We start from the raw sequence: 17,285 nt of genomic DNA, 5'->3' as shown, positions 1-17,285 counted from the left end.
TTTTTAAAAAGGGCAAAAGACTTGACTTCAGAACAGCCAATGCGCTGTGTCATTGGTCCTCAGGGAGGGGCAGACTTGGCCTTAATGAAACGCCCATCATCCCCATCAGGGTAGGATGTGGTGGGGGGGGAGGGGCAGGGGCTCTTTCCCGGTCACAGTTCCGCCCTCCTCCCTCCGGCCTCTCCAGCCCCGTCTCTTATCGGGTTTCATGAACCGTTTTTATTGGTCCGAGAAACATAATCTCTTACAGGCAGTAAAATGCAGATCCTCTGTAACTCTGTACATCAGGGAAGGGGTTGAGCCCTTCTGTTCAAGGTCTGAAGTTTTGGTTTTATTTTTTCGTCCTGTAGGTTATGGGGGAGTTGTCATAGAAATGGCTTCAGTATCCACGTTATGCAAGCACCTGCTGGTGGCCTGTGTGTGGCCTGACCCACGTGCTCTGTGGGGTGGGGGCCGGGTGGGCAGCTTGCAGGGCTTCACAGCGTGGATACAACCTCTCGGTGCGGCTGGGGCCTGGGGCCTCCCTGGACCTGTGTCTCTGGGACCTGCTTGACTTTTCCAGTGGGTTCCAGAGAAGATTCTATGAACTCTTTTGCTGTTTTCTAGAAATTTTAGAAAATTGAACCTGAAAAGTGGAGAATTACAACTGTGATATGCTTTCATTTCTTTTTCTCCCCCCTTTTCCTGTCTTTTTTTCTGGTGTTTTCCTATCTTTCTCGACTTTCTTCTCTCTCTTTCTTTCTTAATCCAGATGAGGGCAAATTCCTAGGGGTGAGGGGAGACTCGGTCTTGGTGACTGGAAGCCCTGGTTGAACGGCACAGGTCTGGCTGAGCACCAGAGTACAGAGTACAAGGCCCAGTGCAGGCTTGTGTCTGGTCTAGTTGCGACGGAGCCGGGTTCTGGGGTGCTGAGTACGTGATCTCGCAGACATTGCTCAGCCCTGCAGGGCTGCTTTCCCGTGTGTGAAGGCGGGGAATAGGCCAGAAGAGTTGAGTTAGGTTCCTTTGGCTCCAAAGGCTACGATTCTAGTTAGCAACACCCCCTGCCCATCACACTGAATTACAGACAAGTGTTGCTTTTAAGTTGGACCCCATCATCTCTAAATGGGCCGCGCTGTTTCTATGCGAGCGTGATCACGTGTCCGCCGCCGTCCCATGTGCCACCGTGTGCGTTGTGCTCACTCACGGACGAGTCACGTGGTGAGGGAGACACGGAGGACCCTCATGCTCCCTGCTTCTCTGCTGCATGTGTGCTCCTCCGCCAGCCCCCTGAGCCAAATAAAATGCCACTTGAGCACACGAAGTACCACAGTCCCATCCAGCGAGGCTTCCAAAATTAGGCTCTCAAGTGGAGAGAGATTAGGGCGGAAACCTGCTTGCAGGGGTGTTTCACGGGCCAAGAGGAAGTCATGCTTTGATTCCCTTCTCCTTGTTTCCTTGCATTGCTTTCTTGGCTGCTCTGCTCCATGGCTACGTGGTCACGTGCTGGTGGGCGCTTATGTCTGGGCTCTAAGCAGTCTTTCCCGGCCCTTGTAGCCCCTGCCCCTTCAAACGCAGTTTCTCTGTCCCTGCTCTGTCCTGGGGTTTTGTCCAGCTGCACAGCCTCAGGTCTGTTTTGTGAGCCCTGTGATACGGACTTGGATGTGTAAGGCCCTCGGTGGTATTTGTCACCAGCTCTGGTCGCCGTGACACGGAGCCACAATGCTGCGTCACATCTGTCCCCACGGCTGACTTTCGTGCCTAAAACTGTCGTGTACGTGCTGAGCAGCCCCTGCCGTGCAGGGCCCTGCTGCAGGTGTCCGTGGACTTGGTATATCTTCTCTCCACGTTTAGATGTGAATCCTCCAGGGACTCGAGGGGGCCCTGCATGCCTCCGTGTTCTCAGTCTGGGTCTTCGCCCTGTGATGTCAGGGTCCTCACCGCATGCCCGGGGCCACACACCCAGGCCTGCCAGCCTCGAGCACCCAGACCAGCTAGCGGGAGACTCCAGGGCCGGGACTGGGAGGCCTGGTGTCATCTTTCCTTCTCTGGGCCTCGTCTCCTGGTGCCCGGTCCCTTCTTGCTTCAGGTTTCTGCCCATTGCCGTTCTATCTACTGCGTTCTGTGGAAAGACCTCTTGTTTTTGGCTTCTGTGGTCCTCCATTCAGAGGGAGGAGCGTGGGGTGTGCTGGGGGCGTCAGGGCGATGGGGTGGCCTGCAGAGGAGAGGGGGAGGGACGGGCACGGGCTGCTGGCGGTGCACCCAGCCTCACGGACTCTCGCTACTCGATGGGTCTTCCCGCCTCAGCGTGGCTGAACGTTGCATGTTATCAGGCATCATGGGGCACGTGGCTTTGGAGCAAGTGGGCCTGCAGGGCTCGGGGCAGACGCAAGCAGCTCGATCCGAACTCCAGAAAAGGCCTTCACACGAGCCGGGGCGCAGGCCCGGTGCTACTGCGCCGGCCCCAGAAGCTGGAATTTCCTCATTTGTCGAAAGAGGCAGCTGTGCTGGTTTCTGGGTTTCTAAACTGTGTCTGGTTCTAGAACTTTGGCTCAGGTGGAAGCTAAGGGTGGACGCTGAGGAGAGGACGGTTTGGGGAGGACACGTCAGGTGTGGTGGGACCAGAGAGAATGCCCCGGGCTCGCTCAGACACAGCTGCAGGGCCGGCAGGCTGGCTCTCTAAGCACCCTGCTCCTGACCCCTGCCGTCGGAAAATGGCAGCTAGACTAGGATTTTCAAAAGTGATTTTTGGTGTTTCTGAAAGTATTTACTGTGGGATTAGGATTTTTAAAAATACGTATAGACTTTTCTGAATCTTTTAGTTTTGAAAATGAAATTTTCATTTCACTTATTCACCTTCAGGAAAAAAGACTTGAAAGTGCTTTCCATCACTGTCTTGAGGCCCCTTTCTGAGGGGCAGTGAAGGGGCTCACAGGACATGGCATTAGGCCCACAGGTCAGCATCAGACCATCTCAGGGCAGGTCGTATGCCTGGAGAGAAGCCTTGGTGCAGACGGTCGGCGGAGCGTTCGGGCCTGGTCTGCTTCTGGGCGTGGGTGTGGCCCCCAGCCCTCGTCCTGACTCGGGGAGCCTGGACTGTCCCAACCCCACATATGCCCAGTGTCTTGTGAGAGCCACTTTGCTACCTTCAAGCCGCCAGAATGGGGGCGGGGTAGCTGGCTGTGGAGAGGAGACCCCAGATCCCAGCGTTTGAGTCCCCGCGTGGCTCGGGAGTGGCCGGCACCGCAGGGGAGCAGCTCGTTTCCCCCGAGGGTGTGGGAGCGCAGCTCACAGGCCTCCCCGCTTCCTTGGGAGGGTCTGCAGTTCTCAGGAGACGCTTTGGGATCTCCTCGGGGTCATTGTTCTTGTCCTTGGACTTTGAACCTCTCCAGAGACACACATGGGTCATGGAACACTGCATTCGAAGGCTGTCTGAGGTGCTGTCCATTTGGGGCAAAAAGCAAAGCTTTAGTGCAGAGTCAGTAGACCTGCTCCTAAGTGTTTTTGTCATGATTTGCAAGTCTGCCCGAGGGGGCCGATGGCCGCTCTGGGAAACCAGTGCTTTCTCCGTAAAATCAGTAACGAGTGTGACCGACCACACGGCAGCGTCAGTAATGACGCGCTTGTTCCTGCGGGCGTTCACACCAGTTGTCAGAAGCTAATTTTACACCAAAAGTGTGATTCCTGGAAGTTGTGCCGGAGTTTCTCTCTTGTCTGTCTGAGGGAATGTGGTCTAAAGGCAGCCTGTGCCAGGTGGGGGGGGGGGGTGTGCTTTTGGTGCCATCTTTGCAGTCAGAACACGATCGGAAGGTGGACCCGGGAGAAACGATTCCTTCCATTGTGAGAACCTGGCCCAGTATCTTCCTAAAAGCGGGTTTGTTTGTCTTAGTTTCCTTGACTGTCCCTCAAGCGGGCAACACCCACGGCAGCTCTCGCCGGGGCCTCCAGGGGCCGTGTCTCTGTGGCCGCTGGGCCACGGGTCCATATCTGGGAAGAGGATGAGTAACTCTTCTGTCTTCATCGTACTGCTTGTGGTCTCTGCAGAAACGCTGAGTGGTATCAGGTGGCTGCTGAACAGCAGTAAAACCACAACAGTTGGGCCGGACGCCCTCAGGCCAAGAATTGGTGTTTGCCATTTTCGAGATGGGCACTGGTTGGGTTGTTCGAAGAAGGGTCTTTTATTTTCTGATTCAGCAAATAAAAATAACACCAGTCTCCTTTAAAAGGGAGAAGGACACATGCATTTCCATTGTTTGCAGGGAAGTGCTCCTTGCAGACCAGGAGTGTAAAGTATTTTAATTGACATGCGAGCAGTTTCTGAAGCCAAATGCTTTCTCTGTCCTCCAGATGGACTTTCTGGCCGAGACCAGCCAGTGGAGCTGCTAAACCCTGCCCGCGTGAACCACATGCCCGGCTCGGGTAAGTCTGCGCGCCCAGCCCTGCTGCGCACCAGGCGCCACCAAAGGGGTGTTTGGGGCTCCGCTGTCCTGGGGGGCTGTGGAGAGAAAGGGGTGGGGTCTCAGGTCCACGGAAGTCGGCTGCTCTTTCCTGGGGTAAAATAGGCCACTGGTTTTGGAAATGTAGTGGGCTTCGCTTAATGCTTCTTAAGTAAGTGGCACAGACATGCAGGTCCTTTCTGTCTTGAACTCCGATGGGGTGTGTTCTTCCCAAAGGTAAGAACTGCTTGTTTGGGGTCTAGCTCCAGGCCCTGAGCTGTACGAGAGTCTGGGGGAAGAGCGCTGAGCTTGAGCTGGGGACACCGCAGGGCAGGTCACGCTGGGTCCAGGGCCCCAGGCTCCTCGGGGGAAAATGAGTCAGTGACGTCTCCTCAGCAGCTTTCCGTGTGTAATTGATGACAAAGCATCAGCCGTGATTAGAAATCTCTCATTCCATATATAAGATTCCTAAATATCATGCCATAGGCAATGTTTTCCAAATCCATACGGCCGTGGGAGCTTTTTCTTTTTCTTTCTGTACAACACTAATCCTCCATCTACTGTCCTCCAGGATTTCAACTCAGAGCCCGGATGCCGTTCTTCACGGGCTCCTTGGCCTTATTGAGACTAAAACGAGCCTCGTGAAGGCCTAGGGTGTACGTAAGGGAACTGTTGTCAGCGTTCCACATATGTTCTTAAGCCAGTGTTTTGAGGGCGGCACTGCTGGCCCCTTGCCTTTGCCGTGTCCTGAAGGCCTCCGTCTCTGTGGTTTGTCCCCCGCGGCACCTCCTGAACCCCAGCCTTCCCGTCCCCCCTCTGCCCGCTCTCTCCGTGGGCAGGACTGGCAGAGACGGGGGGCACCTAGATGCCTGCCTCTGCCCCGGCCCCCGGCTGACCCACCCATCGCCTCACCTTCCCCGTCCTCTTAAAAAGAAATCGAAGCTTGAGGCAGGGCTGGAAGTGTCAAAGAAGAGATTTCTTTCTTTGCATAGAGATTCTCTGAAGCCTGCCAAGGATCATTTTTGGCCTCTCCCCAGACGCGAAGCTCGGGTTGTTTGTCTGCGGTGCTCCTAGAAGGTGCCGGCGCTCCGGCCTCCTGCAGGGGTGCTCACGCCTCTCCCTCACCCTCCACCCACCCGTGGAGCAGGTTACTTGTTAACCGAGGACGCTGGGGGCGGGGCAGGGGAGAGGGCTGGAAACAGCAGCCGAAGACAAAGATGCTCTCTTTCTCATTTTGGCCCCAGCAAGGGAACCAGTGCTGATTTCCCTTTCTCTTGAGTTCATTTTGCCAGTGCCTTGTGTAGCTTGGGCATTTTCAAACAGTTTCCTGGTGCTCGCCCAGTGTGGGATGGAGGAAGAAGCTTTTCAGTAGCTTGATAGACTGTGAAAAGGTGGTTTCCAAGTGAACCAGAAAGTGGGTGGGCTTCAAGTTAGTTTTCTGGCTTGAGAAGCGCACCCTGCTGGTTGAGACTTCGTATGGGCCTCCCAGCTCCACGTACAGACAGACCATGGACGGCAGTCCTGGACGGAGGGGACCTGGAATCCTGGTGACCCACTGACCGTGTGACTCTAGGCAAGCCGCCGAGTCTCTCAGTTTTATTTCCTAGATGGGATAATAATGCCGACTCTGCAGGATTCTTACAGAGATCAAGTCTCTGTGTCTGATTTTTAGTAGATCCTGGAGAAATGTCATCTCTTAACGTCCTGTGGGCGGGTACTGAACACGGCATGGGACGTGGCTGTGACGGTGCCGGTGTTCAGGTGCTAGGACAGCCCCTGGGGTCTGTTACACCCCTTCTCTTCTTTTGGGGGCAGCGCCCCACTTGAGAGATGGCATATCGGGGAGGGGGCCCCGGTGAAATTGGAGCCAGTAACACTGCACCTCCAGATTCCATTGATCAGAGTCAGAGGATAAGGCTATGCTTGCTGGTGTCATCGGGGGTCAGTGTTTTCAGGGTGACTCTACTGGGGGGACGTGATGCCCGTGAGCAGCCGGCAGCGGAAAGAGGGGCGTACAGAGGGCTGCGCGCCCCAAGCCGGCCACGGAGGCTTCGCCATGAGCTGAGCCTCAGAAGTTGCTGAAGTGAAGGGCATCCTTAACACTCCATTTTGGTCATTCCAACCACTGTAAACTACGTTCTACAAAGAAATGTGAATCTCAGCTTACGTAATAATTTGAAAATTAGTACGATGACTTCTGTAAAGCCACGTTTTTATGATACGGGAGTGGAAACATTTTTAGATGTATTTTTATGTCGATCCCAGTTTGCTGTTGCACATTTTCCAACAATTGAGTTTAATCTTAAGTACTCTTTTGACCCTCGGCGGTACGAAAACAAACTGATATACGCGTATAATTGGCAGGAATCACTCAGACGTTCACCATGGGAGCTTGTTCCTTTGAACGTACAGCTTTTGCTGTGCGTGGAGGAGTGCCCACGTGGCCCTCCCCTCCTGGACCTCTGCTCATTTCTTGTCTGTTCCTGGCCATGAATGGCAGCACGCTCAACCGTCTTTCTGATAATGGTTCTCTTTAAATACGTTAGTCCTTGTAAAGTCTTACTTCAAATAAAAAAGCACTATTCATATCTTCTATTTTTGGGCCATTTTGACTTGAGACTTGAGGTCATTCCTACAAGAATATCTCTTACTAGAAAAGTTTGTATTGCAGAAGGAACAGGCTACAATGCTATTTATTTTGGATTCATTCTGGTTCCTTCACCTTCCCCCTTAACTTTTTATATGCAAACGAGCCTTTCCTTCTTTTTGTGTTTCTTTTTTTCTTGTTTTAAAGTTTTTCATTGTGAAATAATTCTATTATAAAAGAGAGAAAACATAACAACCATTTGCCTACCACTTAGTTGCAACATCTCCTTCATTACTGTTGTTCTGTGTGAGCATCATATTTCTTCATTTTTTTTGGACTAAATGGAGTGTCACAGTTATGCATGAGGGTACACCATTTCACCCTTCCTGGGAGGTTGTCCTTTTCCTTCCTGGGTGGGGACTTGGCACGCAGACAGGGTGGCGGGAGCCACGGAGGGTTCCCTGGAAGCTCAAGAGTTCGGCCGGGAGAGATGGTGGGGCTTGAGGGCAGAGGAAGAGGTGAGAGGTGGTCCTCTAGGAGAGAGATCACACACCTGCCTGTGCCAGGGGACTTGAAAAACACTTCAGTCCTTCATTTCTGAATCACTTTCACTTTTTTGGGAAGTAACATACTTTTTCCCTGATTATAAAAGCAAGGCATGTTTAGTATAGAAAAGAGACATTGTAGTGAGTGTGTGGGATGCTGGTTCCAGACCTGGAAGTTGAGCTGCCTCTGAGCTGGACAGTGTAGGTGCTCAGCGCCTGGGGGCAGTGAAGGGGCTGGAGGAGCAGCCTCGGTGCCCGGGAGTAAAGGGGAGGAAAAGAACCCTGAGAAGCAGCAGGAGGCATGTCGAGGCACCCACTGTGGTGGCCTGCTGGAGGGCCGTGCACCCTTCCTGCCTGCTCCCCGCCAGAGGCGAGTGGCAGGGCCGCTTCCCCAGGGTCACCCGGCGTGTCAGTTACGGGGCAGGGACCCATTTCTGCTCTCCAGGGGTGCCGCTGGAGCAAAAGATCACTTTGGAGAATGCTGGGGACCTCTGGACCAGCGGGGTGTTGACTAAAGAGGAGCCTCTGCTACGGGCTCCATCGCCCTCATCGTAAACGTGGGTTTCAGTCGGAGTTATCGAGGTTTCCTTTCAAGGCTGTATAACAGGGGTGTAATTTTTAAAAGAAAATTCTGGAAACTTGAAGAAGCTACCCCAACTCTAGAGAACTTATCCAAACTAATTTTTAAAAAGTGAGGTTTGGCTCTAGCCACGGATTCCCAAATCTTACAGAGTATTTGACCACTGCACTGTCAAAGGAGTTATTGAATTGCTTGACCGTCCTCGAATTTTGGAACAGGAGCTATCTGAGGTTAGCTGGTGCCTGAAACTTACCATGACTCCCAGGCATGTCGTGTTGTTCTTGTTGTTCGGTTTGGTTTGGCGAGAGAAAATGCAAAGCAAATGCCAGCGTGAGGACACACGTGACCTCGGGGAAAGCTGCAGGAGATGCCCCTTCCTTGCACAGGAAGCGGTTCATCACGGTGATCATAAATCCCCCGTAACAAAACCTTACTTGTCGTACTTCTCACCGGATCCTCCTTTGTGTGTTTTTCATGCAAAGCTGGGTTTCTGGGGTTGAGATGTAGCACAGTAAAGGGTCGATGGCCACCTTTGGGGGCCCCTAAGGCTGCCGCCTGCTCCACACCAGGAGGGAGCGGACCTTGGTCCCCTCGTTCTGGGGCCAGGCCCGACGCTGCACATTGCTCTTCTCTGCAGGCCAGGGGCCCATCGCTGGGTGACAGCTCCCCGCTGGCCCGCAGGCCGGCTGCCCTCTGGCTGCAGCAGAGAGCGGGCAGGCGCGCAGTGGGGCACAGAGCACGTGCACGAGCCAAAGAGGTGGCCTGCCTTGCTTTTCCTATGAGCTTGTATTAATTTGTGGAGGAAAATGAAAATATAGAACACAAAGACATAAAGTAAAATCCAACAGTTTGAAAAATTAGAAAAAGATTCCGATAGTTTGTTTGCTTAGTTTAAACAAAGGTTGAGAATTTTTCCACTTCCCTCCTTCAAGTTCACGTGCGGGCCTGGTGAGTAGTCATAACGTAAAGGCCAGGTTTAGGCATCTGTAGCCCACGTGACTTCAGAACCCGAGTGTCATCACAGCCCCGGCCGTGGAGGCCCTGCCTTGCTGCGTGCGTCTATGAGCTGTTTGGAAACGCCTCAGGGTCGCCTGGGGGAACAGGTAGATTTACAGCCAAGAGTGGTTCTGGACCAGGGGGCGCCGTCCTGCAGTGTCCTCCTGTGTCACCGCCTTGTTCACCAGGTGTCATGCCCAGGGATCCATCCCCAGGTTCCAGGTTCCCCATCACCACTCAGAATTCCCAAGGCTGCCTTTCCCCACCCCTCCTTCTCCAGCCCTTCCTGGTCTCCCAGGCTGTCCTCCTGGGAGTCTTCAGAGTCTCCCCGTTTTCTCTCTGGCCGCTTGCTTCACTCCCAGCCCCCGCACCTGTCCCCTCTCCCACCAGATTGGTGAGCGCCCGTGGGCAGGGCCTCTGTCTGGGAACAGCGCCGTGCCAGGCAGGGGCAGCATCTCACGTGGTGCAAACGCAGAATGTCTTTTTGTCCCGTTCCTTCTCCTCCTCGCCCCGTTACAGAGAGCTCCGCTCCCGCCCTCCCGCTTTGGGCTCCGCGTTAGAAGAAGTGAGGGCAGGGTCAGGGCTGGGCCCAGCAGAGCTGCTGCAAGGCCTGGGGGCCGGGCAGCAGGATCTGCCTGCCTTCCATTGGCCGTGTGGCCTTGAGCTGGTGGCACTTCCTCGGAGCCTGGGCTGCCTGTCTGGCGTCACGTGGCTGCTCGGCCTGGCAGAGGCAGCGGGCGCCCGGGAAGCAGGCGGGCATCTGGCACACGGGAGGCCCCGCGATGCTCTCCGTCCCTCTTCTGTTTCCCTGCACTCCGCCTCACTGGTACCCTGTGGTCTGCCCGCCCACCGCCCCGGCTTTGCTGATCCCTCCAGCATGACTGCCACCCCCCAGCCAGCCCAAAGGCCTTTGTGATGGCCCCTAGGACTGCTGTTTAAAACGAAGCAAAACCAGCCGGTGTAGAGAAGCTTAACAACAAAAATGCTTGGAGTTATGTTGAGAATGAGGACCCACATCTGCTAAGGCTTTTCTTTGAATGCTGTATATCGTCAAGTTAGAAGCCTGCCTGCTTTTTTGCTACGTCGAGCTCCCGGACCTACTTAATGTTTAATGCTGACGTACCCATCTTTAATGCTGAGCCTGGCACGTGGGTCTGGCCCACAGAGAGAGGACTCCCGTCGCCGCGGATGAGCTGGCAGTCCCCGCTCTCTGCCGACAGCTGTGCAGGTGCACGTGCGGGTTTGATTTGTGGCCACGAGAACCTCAGCAGTTCAACCAGAGTGGCAGCGCCGGCCCTCAGGACCCAGGGCTGAGGAAGTGCTTCCAGGAACCACCCTTCTGCCTGGGGACCGAGCTCCAGAGAGGAGAGGGACAGAGGCTGTAGCTGCGGAACTCAGGCCTCGGCACCGGCCCGCTCCCCATCAGGGGCCTCTGCCCTCTCGAGTCTGATAAATTCACTTGGCAGTGGAATTTACCAACTAGGAAATGGATTATCCCCCCGGTAGTTCTTTACGGGACAAAGTTTTGGATCCTGTGCCTCTGGATGGTGTTTCCAGAGGAGAGCAAGCCAAGCCCTCACGTTTCTGCTTCATGTACCGTAAATCCAGCCCCCGTCCCCCGTTCGTCCCACTGTCACTCACTGCCTTTGGCCTTAACAGTCGGTCGCAAGGGCCCCGAGGCTGGGAGACGTGTGGGTTCCTGCAGCTGCGAGCCCGTCAGGGCACAGAGCTGCACCTGTTACGTGGTCTGCATTGTCTGGGCTTCTGTGGAGCTGTCAGCTCCGAATGTGCCAGGAGCCGGAGGGGCCGGCTGGGCTCCGTCTCTGTCGCTTTTCTCTTTGCCTACCTTCTCTTTTCTTCTTCTTCCTTGTGTTTCCCTGTTATGTTCACTCAAGTCTCACCAAACCAGGGTGTGCGATTATGGGCTTGGAAACAGCTTTCCCTCCGGACACCGAGGCCCGGTTCCCTTGTCTGCCCGAGGCCTGCCTTCCACCCTGAGGGCCGTCTGGGCAGCGGGGCTGCCCTTCTTCCTGAGCAGCGGGTTGCTACCCAGGTGCCGTTGTCTGTCCGTCTGGGCTCTGCCTTCCACGATGACGGTTTTCCTGGCCTGTCCACTCGTGTTTAGGACAGAGCACCCAGAGGTTGGGGACCCTCGGGGGTTCGGGGGTGCTGGCAGCCGGGGCTCCGTGCCCTGCTCTGGCGCGTCTTCCATGGGGCTGGTCAGCCTGCTCACCCGGCTGGGAGGCGTGACCCAGGCCGCCGGCACCTGGCGAGCAGCGCTGTCACTGCAGCACCCTTGCCCTTCCCGGAAGACGAGTCTCCTGCTTTGCGGGGTGCGCAGGTGTCCGGGGGACCTCTGTGCTCCCGGAACGGGTCCCTCTCCTGCGTCGGGGGTCCTGCCACTCCTGAGCCTCAGGATGCTTTGATTCGGTTTCTTGTATCTGGTGAGGCAGGTGCCCCTTCTTCACCCATGTGTTTTCTCCTAACACTTTGTTCTCTCTCATTTGCCTTTTATCTGCAGTTGTGTTGGTGATTTTTTTAGTGGGCTCTGGAGGAGTGGGGATAAATGATGGTGTCTGGTCTGCCGTCTTCCACCAGAAATGCCCCGCCTGTGCCTCTCAGGTGCCCCGTCCCGGGCTGGCTGGCCGAGCCCACCCCTGGCACCCGACCAAGGCCCACTCTGCCCCGCATGGCGGTGGCCTCGTTCCCCAGCTGTGTTCTTTCAGTATCCTCCGCACTTGAGGAGGGAAGATAAAGGCTTTCCCAACCAGGGTGGAAATTGGATTGTTTGGGTTATTTATGTTTATCACCAGCTGTCGCACCCCATTAAGTTTGTTTTGTGATTGTTGCCATAGACGCGGAGAGTTAGAAGGAGCTTGCTGTGGGGCCTGAAGGAGGGAACAGGAACCAAGAGAAGCAAACATTTACTGGTTACGGCGTAGCGGGCCCTCGGAGGCTGGCTGGGAAGTGTCTCGCGTGCTCAGGTGCGCCTGAAGCTGGCCACACGTCTGCACGAGCCCAATGGGCTGAGGTCGGCGACTCCCCGTTTCTCCATCTTATAGGAATAAACGTGGTACCGGCAGTGGTGACCCTAAGATCTGTGTTGACACAGAAAATAGAGCATTAAACCTTAATGTCCTCATGGTGTATTTGAAAGTGATTTTTAGGCAGAAGATACAGTATTTTTCCAACTCAGAATTTTGCTCTGTTTGTGCATTGGAAGCATCACTGATGCCAGGAAGGTCTGGATGCATGAGCACATCATTTGCGGGCAAAGCACTTTGTATCTTTTTGTCTCTTTATTACCAGGTTTTGTGTTCTGTACTTCAGGGCTACGCGGTGTGAATGAGATATATCCAGAGTCTGGGAACCCCTTAAATGTGTCTAAAAGTGCTTAACTGTGTCTCCGCAGGGTCAGGAAGACAACTCTTGTTAACTCTCGTCCATGGCTGTTATTGTTGCTGGGAAAGTGGTCACACTTAACATGCTGTATCATTCAGCCCTGCCAACAGCCTGCCCCCTAGGAGGGTAAAGTGTGGTCGTTGAAGGAGAAACCTCACAGCAACTCGTACCGTCCAGCAGCCGTTAGACCCAAGCCCTGGCCCTCTGTGTCCCTGGAAGGCTGGCTCCCAAGCGCCACGGTGGGGCTGGGGTCTGACCAGGTGTCCTTGGGCAGTGGAGCCTGGTCGAGGCAGACGGGGAGAAGTAGAGGGAGTCTTGCCGGTTGAGTCAGGAGCCCGAGGGGAGGGGGCTGGTGCTCCTTTCCGTCCCCCCAGTGCCCCCTGAGCACTGTGCGTATGGTCGGCCTGGGAATCCTGCTGAGGGGTAGGGAGGCTGCGGAGTCCAGCTGCTGGCCGTGTCCGTCCTTCCCTGAGCCAGCCCGCCCTCCATACCCCGCCTGGGTTTCTAGTGGGAGAGGGTACACGCAGACCTGGTGTCGTCGGAGCCGGGGACACTCTGCCAGTCTGGTCAAGCTTTGTCCGTTTCAGTCATCTTTCAAAGAGCCAACTTCTGCCTCTGGTGATACTCGTGTACATTTATCTTCTCCTCCTTTCATTCCTGTTCTTATTTCCATTCTGCTTTTTTTGGTGGAGGGGTTTATGTGGATATTCTTGTACTAAATTCTAAGGTTGAACATTTAGCACATTAATTTTTAGCCTCTCCTCTTGCTGTAAGCATTTAAGGTTCTGTAGTTCTCTCTGGAGACAACTGGAAATGCTTTGGTAACTTCTATTTGTAGTATTCAAGTTCTAGTTTATAGTAGTTAATCTGTAGCCTCTTGAAAATTTGTTTGATGATTCTTTTTTCTTTGAAAAAACGAGATATTTAGAAGTGTTTTTCATCTGGAAGTGCAGACTTTTTCAAGTAATCTTTTTGTTATTGATTTCTAATATACTGTATTATGGTTAGAGATGACTAAGCCTTTGAATTTTTTTGAGACTTGCTTTATGGCCAGTGTTGATGACTCTTCAATATGTGCCTTAGAAGAGTTGTGTTCTCTAGTTGTCAGATGCAGGATTCTAAATATGCTCATTAAATCCAACTTGGTGGAGTAGATGATGTGGAACGCTAGATGATGCTAGAAGGTGATCCATGCTGTGGGGAAGAAGAAGCAATTAAGGACAGCTGAGTTCTTGTGGAGATGGGTTTCTGCAGTTTTAAATGAAGTGGTCAGGGAAGGCCTCCCTGTCAAGGCAGGCTTTGGGCTCACTCACTCACTCTTTCGTAGTGATCGGCCCTTCTAGGTGCCCATCACCTCCCTTGGCACTTGGGATACATGTGTTTATGAACAAAGCAAAGGTCCCTGTGTTTGTGGAGCTCAAATTAGAGTGGCGGGAGCAGAAGAGGACCAGTAAAGACAGTGAGTTGGCGTGGACACAGTGGGCAGGCTGAAACTGCTCCGAGTCTAGAGCTGTTTGGAAGTAAGTGGGATTTACTGAGGTGGCAGGTGAGCTGGGAGGGATGCAGAGGAGTGGACGGTACCTCCAGGTGATACTGACCAGGGTTCGTGGCCTTCCCCAATCAATAGAAATTGACCGGAGGCCAGACAAGAAATTCAGGCCAGGCTTTATTGGGGCCCCTGCTGCAGCAGCGGGGGAGAGAAAACAAGTAAGTTTCCCTTGCTCACTCCCTGGGGGGAGGGGGGGGCGTGAGCTGGTTCCTTATATGGGGTCGGGTGGGAGGGGTGGCTGAGGTGGTCTGCCCACCCCTGTGGTGGTGGTGTGTGCAGGGGGCACGCCCAGTGCCCTGCTTTTGCTCCTGGCTGTTCAGAAGTGGCAGTTGGGTTTTTTGGTCTTTTGTATCTTTTTGTCCGTAATTGGCCCCAACTGCAACAGGCATGCCATTATTTTTAGTCCCATATAGTTTCTTTGTATTTTGTGGCTCAAGGAGAGGTGTGTCCAGGTGCCAGCACTGCAGCAAAGGCTCCCAGGTCCCACAGGGTTTCGTCTTTGAGCGTCTGGATGGCGGAGTTGCTGTGAATTGAGGTGGGGAACACGAAGCTGCCCGTGGGCGGAGGTGAGGGCTGGTGTGGGACATGGGCGTGTTGAAAAGAGACTCTGAGCCCCAGCGCGGGAGGGGGCTGGGGCTGGGGCTGGGGCTGAGCATCTTTGAGAATCTTGAGTCGTTGGCGTCGAGACAGTGTGGAAATGAAATCTCCCGCGGGCGTGGATCTCCCTGCACGTCTGTGCTCTGGACATCGTTTATAATGTTGTCCTGCAGGCCACGATCTCTTAGAGGTACCAGTGCGTTTCTCCCCACGTCATGCTCGCTGGGTAGAGTTCTCCTAACTGGGAGCTCCTGCTGCGGGGTGAGGTGAGTGAGGGGCCACGTTGTGGAACAGGCCACCCACCGCCCTCCGTAGCAGAGCTTGGGTCCCCGCACTGGCTCGCTGGTGCTGGCGGTAGTCACGGTGGTAGTAGCTGCAGAGGCTAAGTCACTTTCCCAACTTCCCTGCACATACATTAAGTGCCTGACTTTTTGACGAGCATCCCAGGTATTCCTTCTACACACTACAGTCTGAACCTGACCTCCTTCCTCCCCCTCATGACCCACAGAGCCCTGAAAGGATGCTGCATTCCTTGTTGGGCACATTGGTTTCCAGAAAGCCCGGGGGGGGGATGCTCACCGCTACCCCAGAGGGCGCCCCCCAGCCCATGCTGGAGAAGGCCAGCTCACCTTCAGAAACGCAGCCCTGCTTCAGGCCGCCCTCTGCTGCCCTCTCTCCTCCTGCCAAGTGGAAGAAATACCTTCTATTTTTAAATATTTCAACTGTTACTATTAAGTAATATTGTTTCCTACTGCAACCCAGCTGTTAGGTGAACTACATAACCAAACGTTTGGAGGTTGCTAAGAAGGAAATTCTGAAATGCTCTCTTCTTTGTATTATGTAAACTTGACCTTACGTAACTGAAATGGCAAGGACGATTGCAAAGGAGATCTGTGGCCTTCCTAGACCGCTGGAACTATTTTTAATTTTCAGACAATGTGTTTTTATCCATGGGGTTTAGGGTAAGCAAAATGGCTTTCAGAGAGTAACTTGTGAGTTATGCTGGGGCGAGCACAGCCCAGGCCCAAGGTGTGGGCAGGTTGTGGAGGTGTGCAGAGGCTGCCGCGGTGTGACCGGATTGAATCCAGGTGTACAGTTACTGCCTGAGCAACCTGGGCAAGGTGCTGAGAACTCTCCAGCCGGGGTCGCCCATCCGTGTATCCTGTCACCACTGGGGCCCCAGCGTGGGGTCATGGGGGCCAAAGGAGATAATACCAGGGGGCGCGCTCTTAATAGGTGCTCACTGATGAGACATTGGGTATTCTGCTATTGTTTCTAATTTATTGCCTTTGCATTGTAATTGTACAATCTTAGAGTTCTCAGTAACACCTGTTTATAAAATTACACAGCAGAGTCTCAAATGGATTGCTCCATCCAGCTCTTTTTCCAGGGGGTCACGTTTGTCTTTGGTGGCTGCCTTCGTACGTGAGAACTTATAGCACGTCTCCCCGTTTTTTGCACCGGGCAGGCCTGCTTCTATTTACAGTTTCCCGGAAGCACATTTGTGAGCTTCTCGAAAGCCAAGTTCCCAACTGCACGCCAGGTTTTTATTTACAGCGCTTGCTCAATTTGAGCTTGCAAATATTTCCCAAAGACAGTTTCTCTTCTTGAGGGATACAGAACAAATTAGAAACAGTCCAAGGATTTTCCAAAGAGCTTTAAGGAGAAGTTCTGAAATAGGGAGGGGGGGGGAATCTAACACTTGGCTTCATCTGAAATCACAGAGCACAGGAGTGCAGATGGCCTGTCCCGTTATGCATACCAGATTCCGTGAAAAGAACATCACGGGCTTCAGGAAAGCCAGGAAAATTGCAGCGACATGATGGATGTGTTCCTGAACCAGAATTACGGGTCCTCTTAGAACCACCCGGGAGAGGAGGGGTCGCTGGGGCCCTGGAGGGCTGCACGTGTAGAGCCACGTTTACATCTAAGTCACTTTATTTTCTGTAGACTCAGGTTTGGAACGCTTTCTGCATTGTTGATACAGTGTATTTATTACCCTGGAGAAAAAGCTATTTAAGGGACCTGTTAAGGAGAGCTCTGTCTCTTCCAAGTTCATAACAACTTCAGTAGTTTCAGCTTGTCATTTAATAGGACCTTTGGAAAAACATGCGCCAGAAGAGAATCAAACCAAGTTGGTGGGCGGTATAGAGGCGGCTCTCCACCAGTGAAGTTTGGCTGAAAGTAAGATTTTTGAGTTTATGGTACGTTTCAAGCAGTCCTAACGGTGTATGGAAATGGCTGTTGTTCAGTTCAAAGTATTCCCGTGTCCTGCTCTCAGCTCACCCTGAAATGCACCTGGAAGTGAGCCTGCTTGAAGGATGCTTGGGACCGCTCAGTGCTAGCTTTGCAGCGTCCTGTGAATCTATACTTACTTTTTCACTTCGTAATGTTAATGAGAAAAATCTGTTTTTTAAAAAAATGACTCATTCTTTGCCATCTTTTATCAGTTTAAAGTTGAGATATTTTATTCCATGCAGTTACCCAAAAAATGGATGTTAATAGATGAAACAAAGTATTGATTACTTGTTAAAGCTGTATACGAGGGTGTTCGCGACAGCCCTCTCTGATTTTGTGTGTCTTTCAAGATTTTCATAACGAAAGGGTTGTTTTC

General features: G+C 53.3%; 1 protein-coding gene across 5 annotated transcripts in view; it reads left to right on the top strand.

Annotated features, from left to right (window-relative positions):
* HDAC4 (histone deacetylase 4) overlaps positions 1–17,285 on the top strand; it is a 242,482-nt gene that overhangs the window by 88,777 nt on the left and 136,420 nt on the right. For all 5 annotated transcript variants that reach the window (XM_061189010.1, XM_061189002.1, XM_061189016.1 and 2 more), the window contains exon 2: positions 4,327–4,398. In XM_061189010.1, the coding sequence (XP_061044993.1) occupies positions 4,327–4,398 (72 nt within the window). The remainder of the gene's footprint in view (positions 1–4,326; positions 4,399–17,285) is intronic.

The sequence above is a fragment of the Eubalaena glacialis genome, chromosome 1 (assembly GCF_028564815.1).
Source record: "Eubalaena glacialis isolate mEubGla1 chromosome 1, mEubGla1.1.hap2.+ XY, whole genome shotgun sequence".
NCBI lineage: Eukaryota > Metazoa > Chordata > Mammalia > Artiodactyla > Balaenidae > Eubalaena > Eubalaena glacialis.
The sequence above is the reverse complement of the archived record's forward strand: the minus strand, read 5'-3'. Positions and strand labels throughout refer to the sequence as shown.